Below are 19,012 nucleotides of genomic sequence, written 5' to 3' on the forward strand. Positions count from 1 at the left end.
GCTTGGGATACTGGACAAGCTAAAAATGCACCTTGAAATACCTGGAAAGTATTTAACTTGGCTTTGAAAAGCTGTTTTATTCCTGTTTAATCCCTTGCCCTTACCCCATGACTGAGGTAGCCAGAGATAAAAAAGACTGTTTTCTCTTAATTTACACTCGGACCATTGGTGGTCTGTAACTGTCAGACTTGGCTCACTTAAAAATTGCAGCCTGGTTCATTGCCACTAAAAAATTAATCAGTTTATACTACAAACCTGAAAGAGGCAATCTAAGAAATGTCTCACCTCTGCATGAGTTTGCTCCAGTACTTCAGGGATACTCCTGGTGCCACGGATAATGCTTTCTCCCACTAAAAGAGAAACATTCTTTCAAACAAATTTCATACCTTATCAGCATAGTCAATTCATTTGCATTAACTGATTTCTACTGTCCGCACAGTTAGCTATTGCTGTTAGAACATCAAAATAATCATACTAAAATTTGGATTTCCACCACAATCAACAAAGATCACTAGTTACAAGGGGGCTTCAATAGAAAATCATTCATTCCTTCAAAAAACAGGCTGTTTTTTTTTTTTATTCTTTAGAACATTGAGATATAGGAAATGTGAAAACAACCAACAAAAAAAAAAGATGGGTATACTTGTCATAGTAGTGTGTGGTTTTGTGGCAAATATAGGCAAGATTTCTTTTGTACTCTACCCTTCAAACATAACAGGTAATGTAGAGTTGTTACAGAGGTCTGGCTGGACAAATATATGAAGAAAAGCTATCTTGAAAGTAGACATACAAATATACCTGTCCAAGCTCCACCATTAATTCACAGTATCGCTGAAGTTGTCCCAGTCTCAGATAGATATCTGCTGCTTCTTTCAGGCGCTCTTCTTTACTGGGAGCTCCAATGCCTCCTCCAAACTTTGACATCTTGACTATAGTGAGCTCCTGGGCCTCTGACTGTGACAGCAGGCAATACAAAAGCAGAAAGTGATAGTGAAGAGACATCTGACATATAAAATTCCAACTTAAAAATCACAATATTAAAGACAGATGCCGATACAGTTTAAATGTAATGATTGCAAAAACAATATAGCAAGGTCTAAACATAAATGATTTCATTGGCTCACCAATAATCAATAATAATAACCAGGCTTAAGTAATAAAATACTTTAAAATTACTTTCAGAATTGCTTCAAAATAATTGGTAAAAGTGGAACTGTAATAATGCTCATTTTCCACAGTACATTTGTGTTGCATATGTGATGTTTGTTAAGCCCTGTCACTGAGTTACTAAATGCATCTCTGTTCTGACACAAGGAATCTCACCGTTTTAAACTTAAGTAGGTGCTTCATGTGCATCACTCCCTTGCTGTAGCTGCTTGGGAGCAGTGAGTCATCCTGACCATTAATGACTGACACCAAGTCCCACAGGTTACTGCTGCCGCCTGGTGGCTATCAGAAAACATACAGTAAATATATAAATATGCATATACAGTGCATATACAGTATATACACAAGTGTGTGCATACATACAGAATTTACATATGTATATACATATTTGCGTTATTTTATTTAAAACATTACATTTCAAATAAAAAATTAAAGTAGGATAAAAATAGGATTTGTCCAGAAGAGGCTTATGATTTTTGTTATTACTTTTTAGTACTGAGTTTAATTTGGATTTGATTTTATGTGGGGTTTTTTGTACACAGGGTTTTATTTATACTAGAAAATAAAACAGGAATTACAAGCTCCTCATATTCAGCTGTAGTGCTGCGGCCAGTGCACTCAAAGTTCTGACTAATTTCTGTTATCAGTTAAAAAACTGTGTATGAGATTCAAAATCATTCATAATTTATTATCCAAACAAGAATTAGTTTGTAGGTCAAAAGTATATTCATAAACACAAAAATATAACAAAAGTCTTCCCTGCAACAGCATAAGTTTGTGTTTTTTTTTTTTCTTCCTTGCTGTGTAATTCCATGTTAAGTGAAATAATTACATTTACATCTTAAAATGCTGTTTTGGCTGATTACATTATTATGACAAGATCCATATAGGTTCTCGTATAACATTCCTCTCAGCACGGGGAATTTATTTTGTGCTTGAATCCCTCAACTGACTTTATGCTTGAATCTGACAAAAAGCAAGTTTGAAATCAAAAGTAGAATGTTATTTTTTTCAGGGCCTTATTATTGTTTGATGATGACTAACTAAGACTGTCTCTCATTTTCTCTCTCTCACCTGCACATACAGTACACTCACTCGCCCTCTCACACAAACACACACACAAACCTCTCTCATTTTTATGAATTACAAATGTCATTTGTATAGTTCTGTTTGAATAGAGTGCCTGGCAGGACTCTGAATGATACGTTCTCAAGAGCACTCAGAAGTGCAAAATAAATTTATAATTGCAGCACCATATTACAAAGCCCAAATAAGGTAACACACAATGTTAACATGTAGCAGGTACCGAAAAGCATTCGGAGAACCACAGGAGCTTCTTGGCTGTGATGTCTCCGCTGAGTTTATCAAGCTCCTGTTTGATGTCCCTTGACACTTTGCCACAAAGCAGTGGTGGCGAGCCAGGAACCATTGCTATGTCTGCTTGGAAACATGATCAGCATTGTTAAGCAAAGGTATAGAACACAATCAACTACTAAACACGGAGTCTGATTACCAGTGTTTCCTATGATCTTCTCCCACGGCTGACTGGTGAGGATGTTTAGAAGCAGAGGGGAGATGAGGGGAGTCAGAGACCACAACCTCACAGTACTGTCTCTGCTGCAGCTGGCCATTGTGAATGGACGACTCTGATGACATGTTAGGCCTATGAATATCAAATTTACCATCAACATAATTTACTACAATAACATTAGGGCTGGGTAATATAAAATACAAAAAAATATTGAAAAGAGGACCTCTAGATACAGTGATATCTGCCATTACTGCAAGTTCCACTTATAGATTACATATCAACCATTCAAAAGGGAAATCAGGGTCAGGGTGTGGACACACTGCACCAATAAAAAAAATATATATACATATATATATATACAGAGAGAGAGAGCGAGAGAGAGAGAGAGAGAGAGAGAGAGAGAGAGAGAGAGAGAGAGAGAGAGAGGGAGAGATTTAATTTTAAAAATTGGAAAAAGGTTTTCTTGCTGTTGAAAATTTTTTCATCAAAATTTGTCATGATACTTTTTGTAAAAATTCTAAGCAATTTTCACATGACTGTTTCCTGGAAATTATGTCTATCTTTGAGGTACTAAATTTTGGATTTATGCATATTTCTTTTGACAATTTGTCAAAAGTGTTCCTGAGTCTCAGGAAATCAACTGCAAATTATTTTTTTACTGCCCATTAATGTTTTCTGATTTTAAAGAATTGTGCTGATTTTTGCATCACACCATCTCTGATATGACCCATCCATCCATCTTCCCCAGCTTATCCTGAATCGGTTCGCGGGGGTTCGCGCTTCAGCAACTTCAGCCCCAGAAATAGGTCTGTCCGCTCCAGAGTCCCCTTGCTCTGCCTCTTCATTGGAAGGCGTTTCAACAGAGTTGAGGAGGTCTCGGAAGTATTCCTGCCACCGATCTACAACATCTCGAGTTGAGGGGAGCAGCGCCCCGCTCCCACTGTACATAGTGTTGACAGAGCACTGCTTCCAACTCCTGAGCCACCAGATGGTGGGCCAGAATTTCTGAACTGTTGTTGGGTGCATAGCCAAAAACAAGTCGGAACCCATCACCCCACCTGAAGGGAGGCTACCCTCTCGTCCACTGGGTTGAATCCCAATGTGCAGGTGGTGGGCAATCAATATGCCCCCACCTGTCCGGGGCCTCTCACCGGGGGCAACTCCAGAATGAAAAAAGAGTCCAGCCCCTCCCGAAAAGCCAGGTTCCAGACCATACACTGTGCGTCGAGGTGAGTCCGATTATATCTAGTTTGAATCTCTCAGCACCAGCTCGGGCTCCTTCCCCACCAGAGAGGTAACATTCCATGTTCCAAGAGCCAGGTTCTGCAGCCGAGGATCGGACCACCAAGGTACCCTGCTCCAGCTACCGCCCGGCTCACACTGCACCCAAACCCCATCCCCAGGCCTGGCTCTGGGGAGGTGACCCGCATCCGGGCAAGGGAAAACTAGGTCCAATGATTGTCTTCTGAACCACACTTTGTATGGTCCCTCACCAGGGACCTGTTTGCCCATGGTGAGCCTTCTGGAGGCATAAAGCCCCCGACAACATAGCACCACAGTAAGGTGGCAACTCACAGAGGGGTCTGACTTGACCCATACATACATAAAACTGTAAATAAATATATTTTGTAATACATACATCAAAAATGAATTCAAAAATATGTGTTTCTATGGGATCTTATTGGCATTGGTCTGATGCATTCATTAAATGAGTCTGAATAACTGGTCTTTGCACCTGTTTGAATCTTGTCTAGTATGAGTATTGCAGGAGATATGGCAAGTTTTATGATCTCACAGACACAGACTGACTATCTGAATATGTTGTAATGGGGTTATGAAACTTTCTTGCATGTTATTTTAGTCAACAGCAGGTCATGTTTAATTAATGTGCCGTCATGTAACTGACTTTAGGTCCGTCATATAAGGCTATCTTACCATACACGTCAGCTCCATGATCATAAACTGCATCTAGACAAGCGCCATTTCTTGTATCCCAAACTCTGATTGTGTAATCCCAAGAACCTTAAAACCACACACAAACACAGTAATGTAATTTAACCATTTATAATAGAGCCATAAGAAACAAGAACATTCAACCACTGACACACTATCAGTTTCAGCATTGATGTCAATATTACATGTGTCTTTGACAAGAAGAGAAGAGATCCTGAAATAATAACTACATTTAAAGTCCAACCTATCAAGCAAATATCTTTCCTTATATGAGCTGTGGTGGTAGATGGACAGTTTTCCAAAGTAACTGATCAAAATGTAATATTTTTGATAGCTCACAAAAAGCTTATTTTGAAGGGTGGAGCAGGGTATTTGAAAGATGGTGCAGAATATATTTTGAGATTACCCAAAATATCCAGTACACTAGTGTGAAATGGACGTTTGAACCATCTGCATCCCACATATGTAGAATCAATGGCCTTTACAGTGCAGAAGGTAACATATATTTTAAACTTAATATATTTAATGAGTTTTTTAAATGAGTCTTTCATGAATTTCAAGCTGAACATTATTAACGGTACAGTATATATTAATACAAAAGACAGAAATCATGTTTTGACTGATATTGGCAGCCAGTAACTGACAAAACAACAAGATGGAAAAACATATACCAGTCTGACGTCAACAACACAACAAGATTATGGTATCACATGTAGGGTGAGGTGTTGCACTTATCTTCAGACTCAGTTTTGCCTCCAGCTGATAACATGATATAATCAGTCACATATTCTAAGGAGTGCCTAATGTTTTGTAACAGCAGCTGTCACACCCCTTGAAGCAAGTTCAATGCAAGGAGAAGAAAACCGAGATCCCTACCTGAAATTAGGAGATAAGGAACCTCTGTGTTCCACATTAGCCCTCTGACTGGAGCAGTGTGACCACTCAGCACATTGATGCATGCGTCCTGTGTGTAATCCCATACACGTACAGTGCTGTGCACGTGGGCACACACACACACAAATACACACACATACACACACACACACATATACACACACACACAAACCCACCCCCACCCCCCACCACACACACACAGAGCATTCATTTAGTATTCCTTTTTCTAAATACAATACAGGTATGTATATATTCAATTTATGAGATCGACTTTTACATTCATAGTGTAACATTATTTACATCATTAATTGTGCATCATCATGATTCATCATTAATTATCCCTGCGATAGTAGCACTTTCTTGGTCTGCTTATTAAAATGTTTAATAGAAACTGAGAAGCTAGGCAGGGATGTATTGTGGACAGCAGTCAATTGTCCAGCCATAAATGTATTTCAATAACCTGTGTGGCCAAATGATGATGTTAAAAAACATGATAGACAGAATAGACTAGACCCTGAAAATATGGAAAAAAAAATGCAATATTGACATCTTCAGAAGCCTGCTTTTAGATAGCTGAATACACAATAAAGGGTATAATGTGCTAATTACTTGGTCAGTTACTTGTAACTATTAAGAAATGTCTCCCACAAAAATTCCTTTTTGATTTTTGATTGAATCTTCCTTTACATTTGGATGATTTCTTGCAGACATTTACCAGTAGGTTTTCATTTTTAACTTCATTCTAATTTTAAGTTGTTGTTTTTTTAGGATTTTTAAGTAAGTTTTTAAGTTTGCTTTCATTTCAAAGATAAATATTTGCACATTTAAGTAATATAAGTTCACAATGATATTGAAAACTACCACATAATTCACAGAGGGAAAAAAACATATTGAGCAAATGAACCAAATTTTGCTAAGAAAGTAAAGAACGCCATAAACAAACAAAAAATCACAATTAAGTATGATACCAGTTTTACAATATTTATTTCTTCAGCAACTCTGGATTCAGGCAGTTTGGTCATAGTCATGGGGCTGGGACATTAAAATCATGTCCAATGTTTGAAACTGCTGAATCCATTAAGTGCAGATGGAGTTATGATCTTAAACAGCATGATTGGTTGAGAAAAAGGAGAAGGATACTGGTCTGACAAAAGAATGATTTTTTAACGTCTATTTGATATGTGATGACATGAGTTACCATTAAACGCAGGCTTAAAACTGGTAAAATGTATCCACCTAAGTTTTGTATAAGAGCCTGAAAAGACATAATAATGCACCTTTGTTCTGCCCCTTCACTTACCCATCATCTGATCCAGAACACAATATTCCTTCTCGGAGTGGGGACCAGCGGACATGGAATACCTTGGCTAGGTGACCGGTAAAGACTTTCAGAGGCTGGTCAGAGCTGGTTGCCAGGTAATAGACACGGACATTTTTATCCTCACACCCAGTTGCAATCATGTCCCTACAAAGACAAAATGTACTAATTATGTGAAGACTTGATAGCAATTATTATAAACAGTATGCAGTCACAATATGAGCTGTACAATTTGGAGCATTAATAATACACTACATAGAAACAGATTTTTGACTAAAATATCACAATATTGGTTTATGTGTGGAAAAATCACATCAGACGAAACCCTAATACAATGAAAGAGTGCCTCTAGGAAAACTAGGACTTAATTCCACTTTACTAAAGTGCTTATGAAAGTTAAAGCTACATGAAGAGACTTTAAGAAACATATCGGTCTGACATAGCTCAAATCATCAGTTTTTAATTTAGTCTAAAAGCATTAATAATTGTTGGTGATATTACCTTAGTAGTAATTATTCATTTTTATTTGATAATTTGTATTTAATTTCTGTTCTTTCTTTTAAAATAAGTTCAGTTGATTTGCTAGATTGTTTTTTATGAATATTTTTTTTCTAAATTAAATAAATAGTTTTGTCAGAGTTCTGCCAGAAAACTATCTGAGCATGGATTGTAAGTTGTATATCAAAATGTTTAAGCTTTACAAATAAAGTTTTGTTTAATTATTCTCCTGTCTTTGACGAGTAAAACATGTAATTGTGTTTAGTTATACTTTTGATTATATTGAACATATAAAAAGGGCATCTCACTTATTGTTCTGGCTCCAATCACAGCCAAAAACAGCTGCCGGATGTTTGTACTTATGAAGGATTTTACCATCAATGGTACGGATTATACTGTTGGGAGAAAAAGTATATCTCTGCAAAACGTTTTCATGACAATAGAATCACTCAAAGATTCAGGATAGACTGCAACATACCAGAAACCATCCCCACTACAGGTCGCAATCCTCTTAGAGTCTTTATGGCTCCATGATATACAGAATATACCATTTTTACCATGCTTGAAAAGAAAAGAGGGAGTCACCATTCAGGCAATTTTGCAGGCTTATTGGTTCGCAAAGACAATAACAGACCATTTTCCTGACTATCTCTCTGACATTAACCCTCATATTATGTTAAGGGTCAATTTGACCCATTGGGTCAATGGGTGAAATGGGTCAAATTGACCCTTAACATAATAAGAGGGTTAAATAGCAGGTAAACATGGTTTTACACTACAATTAATTCATCAATGAAGGTTCTGGTAATTTAACAAAGCCCCTCTTAATTAACTCAGTATAATTTGTTTCCCACTATTTAATGTCAAAATGTCTCTAATGTATCAGGTTACTTTTGCTTTTGCTGTATGTTACCCACATCACTTGGGAGGACAGAGGCAAAATTAACAATTCACAAAAGGTCTGATGATAGAAATGGCTTTACCAAGTGTGCAAAATAATAAACTGCACAGCACATCATTCAAACAGTGAATACTACAAGAATATTAACTGCATGCAATAGCACTATATGCTTTCTCTAGTTATGCAGTTGCACGATTTTATAGCATCGGAGGGTGATTAAAACCTCATTGAAACGCATGATGATCTTTCCTTTCCGGACATCCCAGATAAAAGCTCCATTACGAGACGTTGCGCCCGCGATGCAGTTAAGATCTCCTAAGAAAAAAAATCCCAAAACAAAGACAAAAGGTTAGTCATTTTTAAGCAGATGAAGACCTGATAACGTTCTAATGCTGAAATACTGATGATGAGACGGTAATTTTATGCTGAGACAGTTCGGTTATTAAAAGGACAAAGTTGAATCACTGTAACCACCCCTTCAGCGAACACCCGAAAGGAGAAGAAGAGAAAGAAGAACAATAGTTGTTAAAAGCATAATTTTAATTACCAAGAATCAATAGCAGGATTCTAAGTTATGCATAATAATCCATTCATTATTTAGATGAAATAGCTAGAAATATTTGGGTTGGCGCTCAAATATCTGTTACCAACATTTAAGCTGGGCCTGGGAAACAATTCAATATCAGCATTTATCTAGGTACTGTACTGTATTCTCTTTTTTTAATATCAAATATAAGAATACACGATTACAAATCCAGACAGGAATCTTTGTCTCATAAAAATTAAAAAAAACTTTGATTTACCCCCTTAAAAAATCTGCAAAACATTCCCTGATTAAATATTCCCAAATCTAGATTTAGGAAGCTCAGAAATTACAATTAAATCACTGACAAATTACCTACGAATCACCAAACAAGTCAGAAAAATGACAAAGGATAAATGAGAAAGTACATCAAACAATGTACCCAGCAAGAATTTCTTATTATGATGATATAGATTTCACCTCAGTGTTGCTGTGTCAGATTTCCTTTATTGAAATGCTTACAAAAGGCTCATGTATGCTGCTGAAGGATTCTTGTGGAGTTCCTCAGAGCAGTGGTATGATGGAAACTGGCAAGATTTAGTCATAAAGGAGGGATATCAAAATCAACTACACATTTAACTTGATGCAGGATTAGTATAGGCCTATGAGTGTTTGATATGGCAAGGATTTTAAATAAATTATATATATATATATATATATATATATATATATACACACAGAAATACAATAATATCATCTTTTCGGCATATAATATGAGAATGTGAGAATGAGGGAGACAAAACTCTGTGCAATACCCTGTAAAAAGATGTGGTCTGAACTGTGTAAATGTAGTCTTTTGGTATTTTGGGAGTGGTTAATGTACCTGGAGCCCAGGACAGTGAATAGACCACTCCTTCATTGCCAGGTGATGTATAAACAGCTGTCAGTGTATTTGTGTCCCAGATTTTGATTGTGCCATCAAAACTAGCTGTGGCCAATAAATTTGGGTCATCAGGCTTAAACTTGCAGTCAAAGATGGTTTCTACATGACCCTGAAAACAGACAAAGACATATCCAAAATATTTTATTGTAACAAATGCAACATTTCAAATCAAAAAAATGCACACAGTAGGGCTTGTTTTTATATTGAATTAGTCACTTCATACCAGGTCTCGTAGGAATTCCCACTTCTTTGCCCCCATGTCATAGAGTCCAACCCCTCCATCCATAAAACAGCAGACTGCATGACCCGGAGGCAGTGAGAAGGAGTGGTTTTGTGACAGGGATGGAGGTGGCACTGCCTCACTGGTAGAACTTGTATGCTGACTTTTGCTGGGAGAACAAGAAGTCTGAGCTACAAAGAGAGACAAGGGTGTAAACATAAAGCAAAAATACCTAATCTAATGAAAAAAAAAAACTGACAATTAATAACACCCAGTCGATCACATGAAGAAGTGCAGTATTTTTTCTTCAGAATGTGTCGACCTGCTTTATACCCAAGAAGGATACATACAATATCAAAACTACCCATGACAGATTTCCTTTTGTTTTGTGTATTTCTGCCTTAAGAGTTGGAACAAATCAGTGGATGAGGATTTTTGGACTAAACTGATCTAGCAGCCACTGTGACATATCTTTCTGATGTTTACTTGGTCTGATGACATTTGTTTTGAATCTGACCTTTCTTTGCCAGAGGAGAGTTGAGGACATGTAAAGCATGAAATCCAGTCTTCTTCAGTTTAAAGCTGTCAAGAGGAGTAGAGCGAGATACATTCCATACCCTCAACACACCAACCTGTGAGTCTGACAGAGACAGGGATAAAACCTAATTATGTACTTTGCACTTAAAGAAACTTTTACTCATGTTAATGTGTCACATTTTTTCAAGAAAGGAGACATAGCCTTACATTAAAGTCATCATTTTCTGAACATAAAATCATATTAGAAACATACATAAAGTTTTGAGAAAATTGTTTCACTAATTCTCTTGAGCTAGAGAATTAGTAAGGGGAAATTTTGATCTAGTCTACTGCTTTAGACAAAACTAGCCTGTAAAAATCTAGGCACATGGCTCATATTACAATTTTAATAAAGCCCTTTATTTTGTCACATTCATTCATACAGACAGCAAAACATCAGCGAAAATTGACCACCACATTAAACCCATCATGGATGAACCATGACCAGTAGGTAGCCGCTTAGCAGTACCAGGGGAGCAGTTGGAGTTCAGTGTCTTGATCAACAACACTTTTACAGGCTAGGAAAAGCACAGGAATTTAACCAACAATGTTAAAAAAGATGACCGCTCTTACCCCAATGCCCCCCTCCATTTCCAAAAAAGCTAACACTACAATATGATATTATGATATTTATGCCAGGTGATCTAATGGTAAAGTTGATATAAACACAAATGCAGAAGAAAGTAAAGAGTACTAGCTTTATTCTGTCATGAAAAATGATGGCAGACCCTCATCAAATATTGGCAGGTAGATATAGCGTGTCAATATGGTTATCTGTTCATAAATCAGACCTGGAGATGTTTTAATTGTGATTTTGATCAGAGTGAGCAAGAGTTACTGTATACACAGGTATGATTGCTGTCCCCTGTGTTTATGGTAAGAGTGATTTCCTCTCCACAGGTTTAGACCACCTCATACCAAACAGAAATATGGGCCCAAAGAGCCTGCCAGCCAATGTGGGACATATGAGACAGGTAAATCCAAATGACTAGTGTCAGCCCTGTAGATACAAGGGTCCAATGTTTTTGGCAAATGTTTTGACTAACTGTAAAGGATAATTCATAATTCATGCACACATTCCATAGTCAGCATCAACCCATATTTTATGGCTTTACCTCCAGTGATAAACATGCCTGGTGCAGAGGGGACCCAGGCAAGACACTGAACTGATGCAGCAGCTGAGGGGAAGCAAAAAGACGTGATACAAGCCAAGGCCTCACTGTCCACTAGCCGGATGCCATTGTGAAGGTTAGACACTGTGAAAGAGGGAAAACAGTGTTAAACATCATTTTGTTAAATTTTTGTTAAAAAAATCATATTTTTTAGTTCAACAATGATCTTCATTTTAATGTTGATTACATATGTTCAATATCAAAGTGGTTTGTATCAATACAACTGTTCAGTGTCAACAATCTAGTTTCACCCAGACTCTAACTAATAAAATAATTGTTGCAGTACATCATAAAAATGATTGTGTATTATTAGTGCTTCATCATTACTTATTTATAAGTATAGGAATAGAATGTTACTATTTTGTCCTACCTAATAAATATTCAGCTGACAAAGGGTCCCATTCCAGAGCACTGATTGGGTCTTCTTCATCTGTCCCTTCTAAAGACTCTGGACGTAGCACATGCTTTTGACTTTTACAGCCTGAAAGAGAAGACAGGCAGTTAGTAGAGGTAGCTGTTGCAGACATATCACCCTGTTTACCTGAACATAGGCTCAGTTGTGCATGTCAGGGCTACAATTCAAGTATTGAATATCAGTCAGATAGAACTTGTGAAAAACAACTCTACCTGGCTGAAAAATAGACAAGCTTCCATCTGTGTGTCCAAATACCAGTTTGCCCTTTTTGTTGGGGTGCCATCTGAAGAGACAGATGTCAGACAGGAAAGAATGGGCATCTTTATGCACAGTTACCCCAGGATCAGGACCCCCGTAGAGCCAAATGTAAAGCGGACCACGCTGTGAGACAAATGCCATGCCATCAGCTGAGTTCCAGCACCAGCTTACTGACGCAGGGATCCCTGGGAACAAAGAGCAGTTATGATAATAGCACACACAATGAATGATGATACAAGCCTCTGTGGATCCTATGTCTACCTTTAGTGTTGTCCAGCCGTGCAACAGTCTTTTGTTCTGCTACGTTCCACACAATGAGCAGGTTATCTGCAGAAGCTGATGCAAACAGGTCCGGGTTGTCGGGACACCAGCTGATGGCTGTTATGGTCTTCTTGTGCTCTGACATGATTGACCTTAACTTAAATTCATTGTATTGCTGATCCAACTACAGGATGGAGAACACATGCAGGAGATTTAGTGAAAGAAAATACACACAAAAAAAAAATCCTTCATCAGCTTTTATTTCCTGAGAAAATAATTTGGTGAAATCTGATAAATATGTGGCTATAGAAATTGATCTGAAATATTTTTCAGAATTTCTTTAGTTCATCGTTTTGTTTAAAGATAAATTAGGAGTGTGTACAATCAAGGGTATACTGACATTTTAGTACACTGAATTGCAGAATACTCATCAGAGTTTGAGAATACACATCATGCAATGGTTTATTTATTCTTTTGATATTATAATCAAGACGTATTTATAAGTCAAGCATGCAATAATACATATAATGTTTCATATGACATTAGAAAATATGAAAGAAATGCTGGTTTAGAACTTACCTGATAAATGTATATGGCTAGAGTTGCACAGTAGGCAAAGCGGTCTCCACTTGCAGCACACACATCCTTATTCCAGGGCTGACAGCCTGCTGCCAGCAAGCCCACCTGTTTCACCTTGGCCATCTTCACCTACAAACACACACACACAAATTAAGTTTTTGACTTGTGTGAAAATAGAAGAGTCTATGTCTATGCAACCGTACCCTTTTACTGTATGTGAACAATTATTTACAGAGATACTAATGAAGTATTGAACAGTGGTGTTAAATTTTATTTGATTGATTAAGTTGTATTTCCATCAACAAAAGCCAACAAAACTGAACAAGAAATTACATAAAGAATTGTCAAGCAATTGCCTTAAAATTAGCCGGATAATCACATACATATCAGCAGACTAAATTTGATTTTCTTATATTTAGAAAATTTTAAGCTGATCAACAGCTAGTACATCAGAAATATTATCCAGGCACAAAAACATGAATAGCAGCACTCTGGGTTCCTACAACATGACACAAACCCAAGCCCTCACTGCAAAAACTGCTCTAAGCACAAACTGTCACAGTTGGTCAGGACAGTTTGTGTTTACTATGGCATACACTAGAGCTAAAGCCACAGTAACAGCAGCAACACAGCTCAAACCCATTACAGAGACCCATAGTTGGAAGAGGATAAGATGATTAAAGAGACGGTGACGTGGGGAGAGGATTGCATTAATCTGCTCTGTGATTGGTGGCAAGTGCTGAGAGAATACTGTTTCTGTTGCCTACAATGTGTCTAAATCCTGGTTTGTATTGCTTCTTGCAGTCTCTAAACATCCTGAATCATATATCTGTCTTTTCACCTAAATTCTTGTCTGGAATTGGGGTTCACAAGAAAACCCAGAGAACACAGTGAAGCAGCCTCCTCACAAGCAATAAAGAATGACAACTTTTTAACTTAATAAAAAATGCAATACAACCATGACACTCCCATACTGAACATATCAAGATGGGGACCAATAGATTTATCACTCTAGAGTTCAGAATTAATTTATAAAAAAAATCCTGTAGTTGAACCAATTTCTGACCTTGAGGTTAAAATCTATAGTGCACCATATAAATGATACATTTATCTTTGCTTGTCAACATATTTAATGATAGTCATCCCAACAGGATGAAAGCGTGTCAGTTGATTGGGGGATTGATGGGAACTTTTCAGGTAATTTGATCTTGTTTTAAAGTAATTTCTCGTTGATTCTCAGGTTATAGGTTTGGTCATTCCAGGACATTTCTTTGATCATTTTTTGATCAAATGCTTTCCTGATTTCATGCTTATTATCGATGATTTTGATCATATCTAAACTATTTCCTACAGACATTTTTTTTCTCTACTGTTTTAGTCACTTCCCATCAGTTAATATTTGAAAGTGACCGTGAATGTACTCATGGCATTTCCCCTTAAAAATGCAAACATACAACTGAAACAACCCTAATATATTGTTTCGTACATACTTTGTCTTTTTGATGTTCCTACATTTTAATTGAAACACAAGCGTTCAATCAATTCAGCACCATGGATAGCAGCCTTGTGAAATTTTCAGGTTAGACAAACTTACCTTGAAATGATCAAATTAAAGGACAACTCATTAAATAAAGTATCTAAAATCAAAGTAAAAGGCAAACAATTATGAAGCAGTTATAAGAAAATGAACAGGAAAATATTGGAGAAATGGAAATTAAAACATTTTTCAAAAATGGATGACAATTTTAAACTTTAGAGTGTTTTGTTGTTTAAATATGTAATAACATGTAATTTTCCATTACCGAACAGTTTCTTTGACTTGTGTGAGAAAATTGTTCTAGATACCCTTATATTCAAGAAGCGCCCCCCCCCCCCCCCCCCCCCCGAAAAAAAATATCCAATTCCATGAAGATACTGGAATCAATAATTTTCTTACTCACTATATTATACTTAAACAGAACTGCATTAAATTAAACAGTAAACAACACAAACATACTCATGGCCAAAACAGCCTGGAAGTGTAGTCTTGTCCAAGAAGTGGCTCACATCCATGAATGTTAATTACGCCAGGTTTTCCCCTCTGTAATTGCACTATTAGCATTAAATACGTTCCCGGGATCATTGAAAAGTTCTCGGCTGCGAAAGGGATATTCCGCATATGGTCCAGCGAGCGCGTGCACAGAAGTTCCGTGAATGTTCAGTAATTGTCACTGGAATTGTACTCTACATTTTTAAGGTAAAAGCTACGCGCCTGCGTTGCGTCACGCGTTTCACCAGCGTCTCTTTGATTCATTCAGGCACATAGGCAGTCTCACGATTCTAACCTGACCTCAACCCTACTAGCATTTTCTGCGTCGGTCAAACGCTGTGACCGTGGGGGTTCTTATAACACATGGCGGCGGTACGTGCCCGTTTCATCATCGACATCGTCATAATAATGATATCAGTATTAGATACAACCTCTCGTGAGTCACCGTTAAATCAGCACCCCAGTCCCACGTTTAAGCTACTAAACAAGCTAATTTTACCTAATTGCTGGTCAACGACACGCTATTAGGAGCTTCATTTGTGTCTGTATTACCGCTATTCACCTGGTATTTGTATGTTGATGTTATCAACAGGTAACAGACACACAAAGTAAAACGGATAAAAGCTGTGTCGCAGATACGTGCCGTGAAAATATAGGCATAGATTTATGGCACAGAACGGCCGGTTGGCGGTAACGGGTAATCGTTCAGCAGGGGCAGGTCCATGAGTGTGTGCGGCCGTATACCGCTGTGTTTGTATTCCGGTGATAACGGCCTGCCGGAACGCCTGCGTGTTTGTCTTCTTACCGTCTGGTGTCCGTTCGCCAGTGGCTGGTACGCCACGGACAGCTTCCAGGTACTGATTCTGAACTCACTATCCTTCGTGGGTGATACAGTATAGCAGTGGCTGGGATTGGTCCGCTTGTATCACCGTCTCGCTCAGCGGTTGGGTATTCGAATCAGCGTTGATCGCCAAACACCAGCATATTGTCACTGACATGATGTAGGATTATATTAATGGTTTCATTTAATCCCTAAAGCTGAAATAGCATCTCATTTTAAACCTCAGTGACAAAACCATTAACTTTAACCATTATGCTTATAATATAGAGTCCCCAAGCAATGAATTTAAAGTATGTGTAAAATGAAGAATATAAGACATAAAGCACAGCTAAAACTATATATCTCGAGACCAAAAATTAATAACAACCGCATATAATGACATGCAAGAGTAGATGTGTGAAGAAACAAAACCCTGATAATGCAGTTGATACAATTTACATAGCCTTTTGTATTAAAGGCACAACTGAACAAGTATCAAGACACTCAAAACATATACTGGTCATGAGTTTGAGAATAAATACGTGAATGACTAAATTTAATATCTCTATGATATAAATAGTTCACAAAAATAATTTAGAAGTAAATAAGAAAAAGGAGTCATAACATTTGAGGCTGCGAAAGCAAACAAGAAACACAAACTACAGTGATATATATGTCATATATTTACAATATGTAGTACGTCTGTATGTCCAGTAGTGATATAGAGGATTATTTTTTACATTAGCATTAGGATGGAAAGAACTGCAGCCTCAGGGCAGCATGGGCCAGTGTCTCCCCAAGTCAGCCTTGGGGGGGCATGGGCCAGTGTCACCCTGAGCCAGTTTGAAGCCCAGATAAATGCAGAGGGTGCGTCGGGAAGGCCATCCGGCGTAAAACTTTTGCCAAAACTAAACATGCGACTCAATCATAATAATCAGATCATACCAAAATCGGTCGAGGCTAACAACGACTGCCTTTGGTATTGATGACTTACAGGGAACCAATGGAAACTGGGCTACTGTAGTTCAAAGAAGGAGAGGAGGAAGGTGTGTTCAGTAGCAGAGAGAGATGAGGAAAGGCTGGGGCTGAGAGTAGGGACTTCAAATATTGGGACTATGACAGAACAAGGTGGAGAGTTGGTCGACATGATGCAGAGAAGGAAAGTGGATATACTGTGTGTCCAGGAGACCAGGTGGAAAGGTACTAAGGCTAGAGGCCTCGGAGCAGGCTTTCAGTTGTGCTATCATGGTACTGACAGGAAGAGAAATGGAGTAGGAGTTATCTTGAAGGAGGAGTTTGTTAGGAATGTTCTGGAGGTGAAAAGAATGTCAGATAGACTTATGAGTCTGACACTGAAATTGAAGGTGTGTCGCTCAGTTTTATTAGTGGCTATGCCCCGCAGGTGGGATGTGAGTTTGAGAAGGAGAAGTTCTGGAATGAGCTAGATGAAGTGATGCAGAATATCCCCAGAGATGAGAGCGTGGTAATTGGAGCAGACATCAATGGGTGTGTTGGGGAAAACAATTGAGGGGATGAAGAAGTGATGGGCAGATTTGGTATACAAGATAGGATCGCAGAGGGACAAACGGTGGTAGATTTTGCAGAAAGGATGGAAATGGCCGTATTGAACACTTTTTTCCAGAAAAGACAGGAACATATGCTAACTTATAAGAGCTGAGGTAGCTGCACGCAGGTAGACGTTCTTGTATCATATTACTCTTATCATCTTACGCGGTGACCATCAGGCCTCTGGAGCTAGCCTGGTGTTCAACCGTCCCAAATTCTCCCACACAACTCCTTTTCTTATGTCCCTATACTGGCTCCCGGTAGCCGCCCGCATCAAGTTCAAGACCCTGGTGCTTGCCTACTGGGCAGTGAATGGGACAGTCCTGTCTTATCGCCAGGATATGGTTGAGCCACATGTCCCTACCTGTCCCCTCCAATCTGCCACCTCTCGGCGACCATCCACCCCATCACTCAGACCCCCCCGTTGCCGATCGAACCGGTCTCGGCTCTGCTCAGTCTTGGCTCCTCAGTGGTGGAACGAACTCCCGAGAAAGGTCTCAGCAGCGGGGTCACTGCCCATCTTTCACCCTGAGCTGAAAACATACCTCTTCCCCATGCACTACCCCACTAATCACACTTAGCCCCCAACCCCCCCGGAAAAAAAATAACAAATGTATGTATGTATATGGTTTTGAGATGGTTATTTGGTAAGGTGGTCACTTCTGACTTCCGACTACTGGTACTCCGGATCTTCAGGGACTGAATTGCACATTTTGTAAGTCGCTTTGGATAAAAGCGCCTGCCAAATGACCGTTATGTAATATAATATATTTCATGGAAAAGTGACAGGGGTTTCATTTAAGACCTATTAGATTTAGTCAATAAGTGACTAATTCATAAAGATTGTTCCCAAGTTTATCAAACCACATCTATGAATAGACATTGATATGGATATGAGACCATTAGTTTGTGAAAATGTATTAATGGAAATTATTCAAGCATTTTTGGGTGATGCGAAAAAGACTACTTTCATGTCGAAGTTGTAAAATACATCAGTATTGATTCAATGTAATTAAAAAAACATAAAGACCTTTATTATAAATATGAGGGATTATCTTTTTCATTATGGCAAATGGCCTCCAATTAGTCAAACTACACTCAATTTCTTATTCATCAACTCACCACGCATGCCAATAGTGGCACTGAGAGAATATAGGGGGGGGGGGGCAGGATGAACATGGGGTGAAAACTGCCAACCCCAAAAGGAAGGGGTTGGCACTACTTTAGAATCCAAGCCCAAACCCCCCCTTGATATCAAGTCACTAAAGGTAAGTTGAAGGTTTTGTTTTATGAGGGAATCTGGTCCTTGGAAATAGAAATGCAGCACTGGGTTTCCAAGGTTGTCTGAAAAGTTAAACTAGATACAGTAAATGTGCTGAGTTGAACAA

The 19,012-nt window shown here is 38.3% G+C and overlaps 1 protein-coding gene across 6 annotated transcripts in view; it reads right to left on the reverse strand.

Annotated features, from left to right (window-relative positions):
* The window catches only part of wdr17 (WD repeat domain 17), a 30,303-nt gene extending 14,159 nt beyond the window's left edge, over positions 1–16,144 (reverse strand). For 4 of the 6 annotated variants that reach the window (XR_015104466.1, XM_086142756.1, XM_086142754.1 and 1 more), the window contains exons 1-20: positions 15,206–15,554; positions 13,210–13,338; positions 12,631–12,814; positions 12,324–12,554; positions 12,067–12,177; positions 11,640–11,780; positions 10,466–10,588; positions 9,952–10,139; positions 9,669–9,837; positions 8,486–8,577; positions 7,840–7,922; positions 7,670–7,756; positions 6,846–7,010; positions 5,528–5,643; positions 4,634–4,720; positions 2,681–2,830; positions 2,474–2,604; positions 1,324–1,449; positions 799–954; positions 286–350 (exon numbers count right to left, since the gene is read on the reverse strand). Coding sequence is in view for 5 of the 6 variants with exons in the window: in XM_086142756.1 (XP_085998882.1) it covers positions 286–350; positions 799–954; positions 1,324–1,449; positions 2,474–2,604; positions 2,681–2,830; positions 4,634–4,720; positions 5,528–5,643; positions 6,846–7,010; positions 7,670–7,756; positions 7,840–7,922; positions 8,486–8,577; positions 9,669–9,837; positions 9,952–10,139; positions 10,466–10,588; positions 11,640–11,780; positions 12,067–12,177; positions 12,324–12,554; positions 12,631–12,814; positions 13,210–13,332 (2,528 nt within the window). In the remaining variant the exon portion in view is untranslated. Of the gene's footprint in view, positions 1–285; positions 351–798; positions 955–1,323; positions 1,450–2,473; positions 2,605–2,680; positions 2,831–4,633; positions 4,721–5,527; positions 5,644–6,845; positions 7,011–7,669; positions 7,757–7,839; positions 7,923–8,485; positions 8,578–9,668; positions 9,838–9,951; positions 10,140–10,465; positions 10,589–11,639; positions 11,781–12,066; positions 12,178–12,323; positions 12,555–12,630; positions 12,815–13,209; positions 13,339–15,205; positions 15,555–16,043 lie in introns of those variants that run through there. The other 2 variants (XM_086142755.1, XM_086142758.1) reach the window with 2 other exon arrangements.
* Between the last annotated feature and the right edge of the window lie 2,868 nt (positions 16,145–19,012).

This window comes from Fistularia commersonii, chromosome 35 (genome assembly GCF_037954325.1).
Source record: "Fistularia commersonii isolate RoL2024-O1a breed Wild chromosome 35, RoL_Fcom_v1.0, whole genome shotgun sequence".
NCBI lineage: Eukaryota > Metazoa > Chordata > Actinopteri > Syngnathiformes > Fistulariidae > Fistularia > Fistularia commersonii.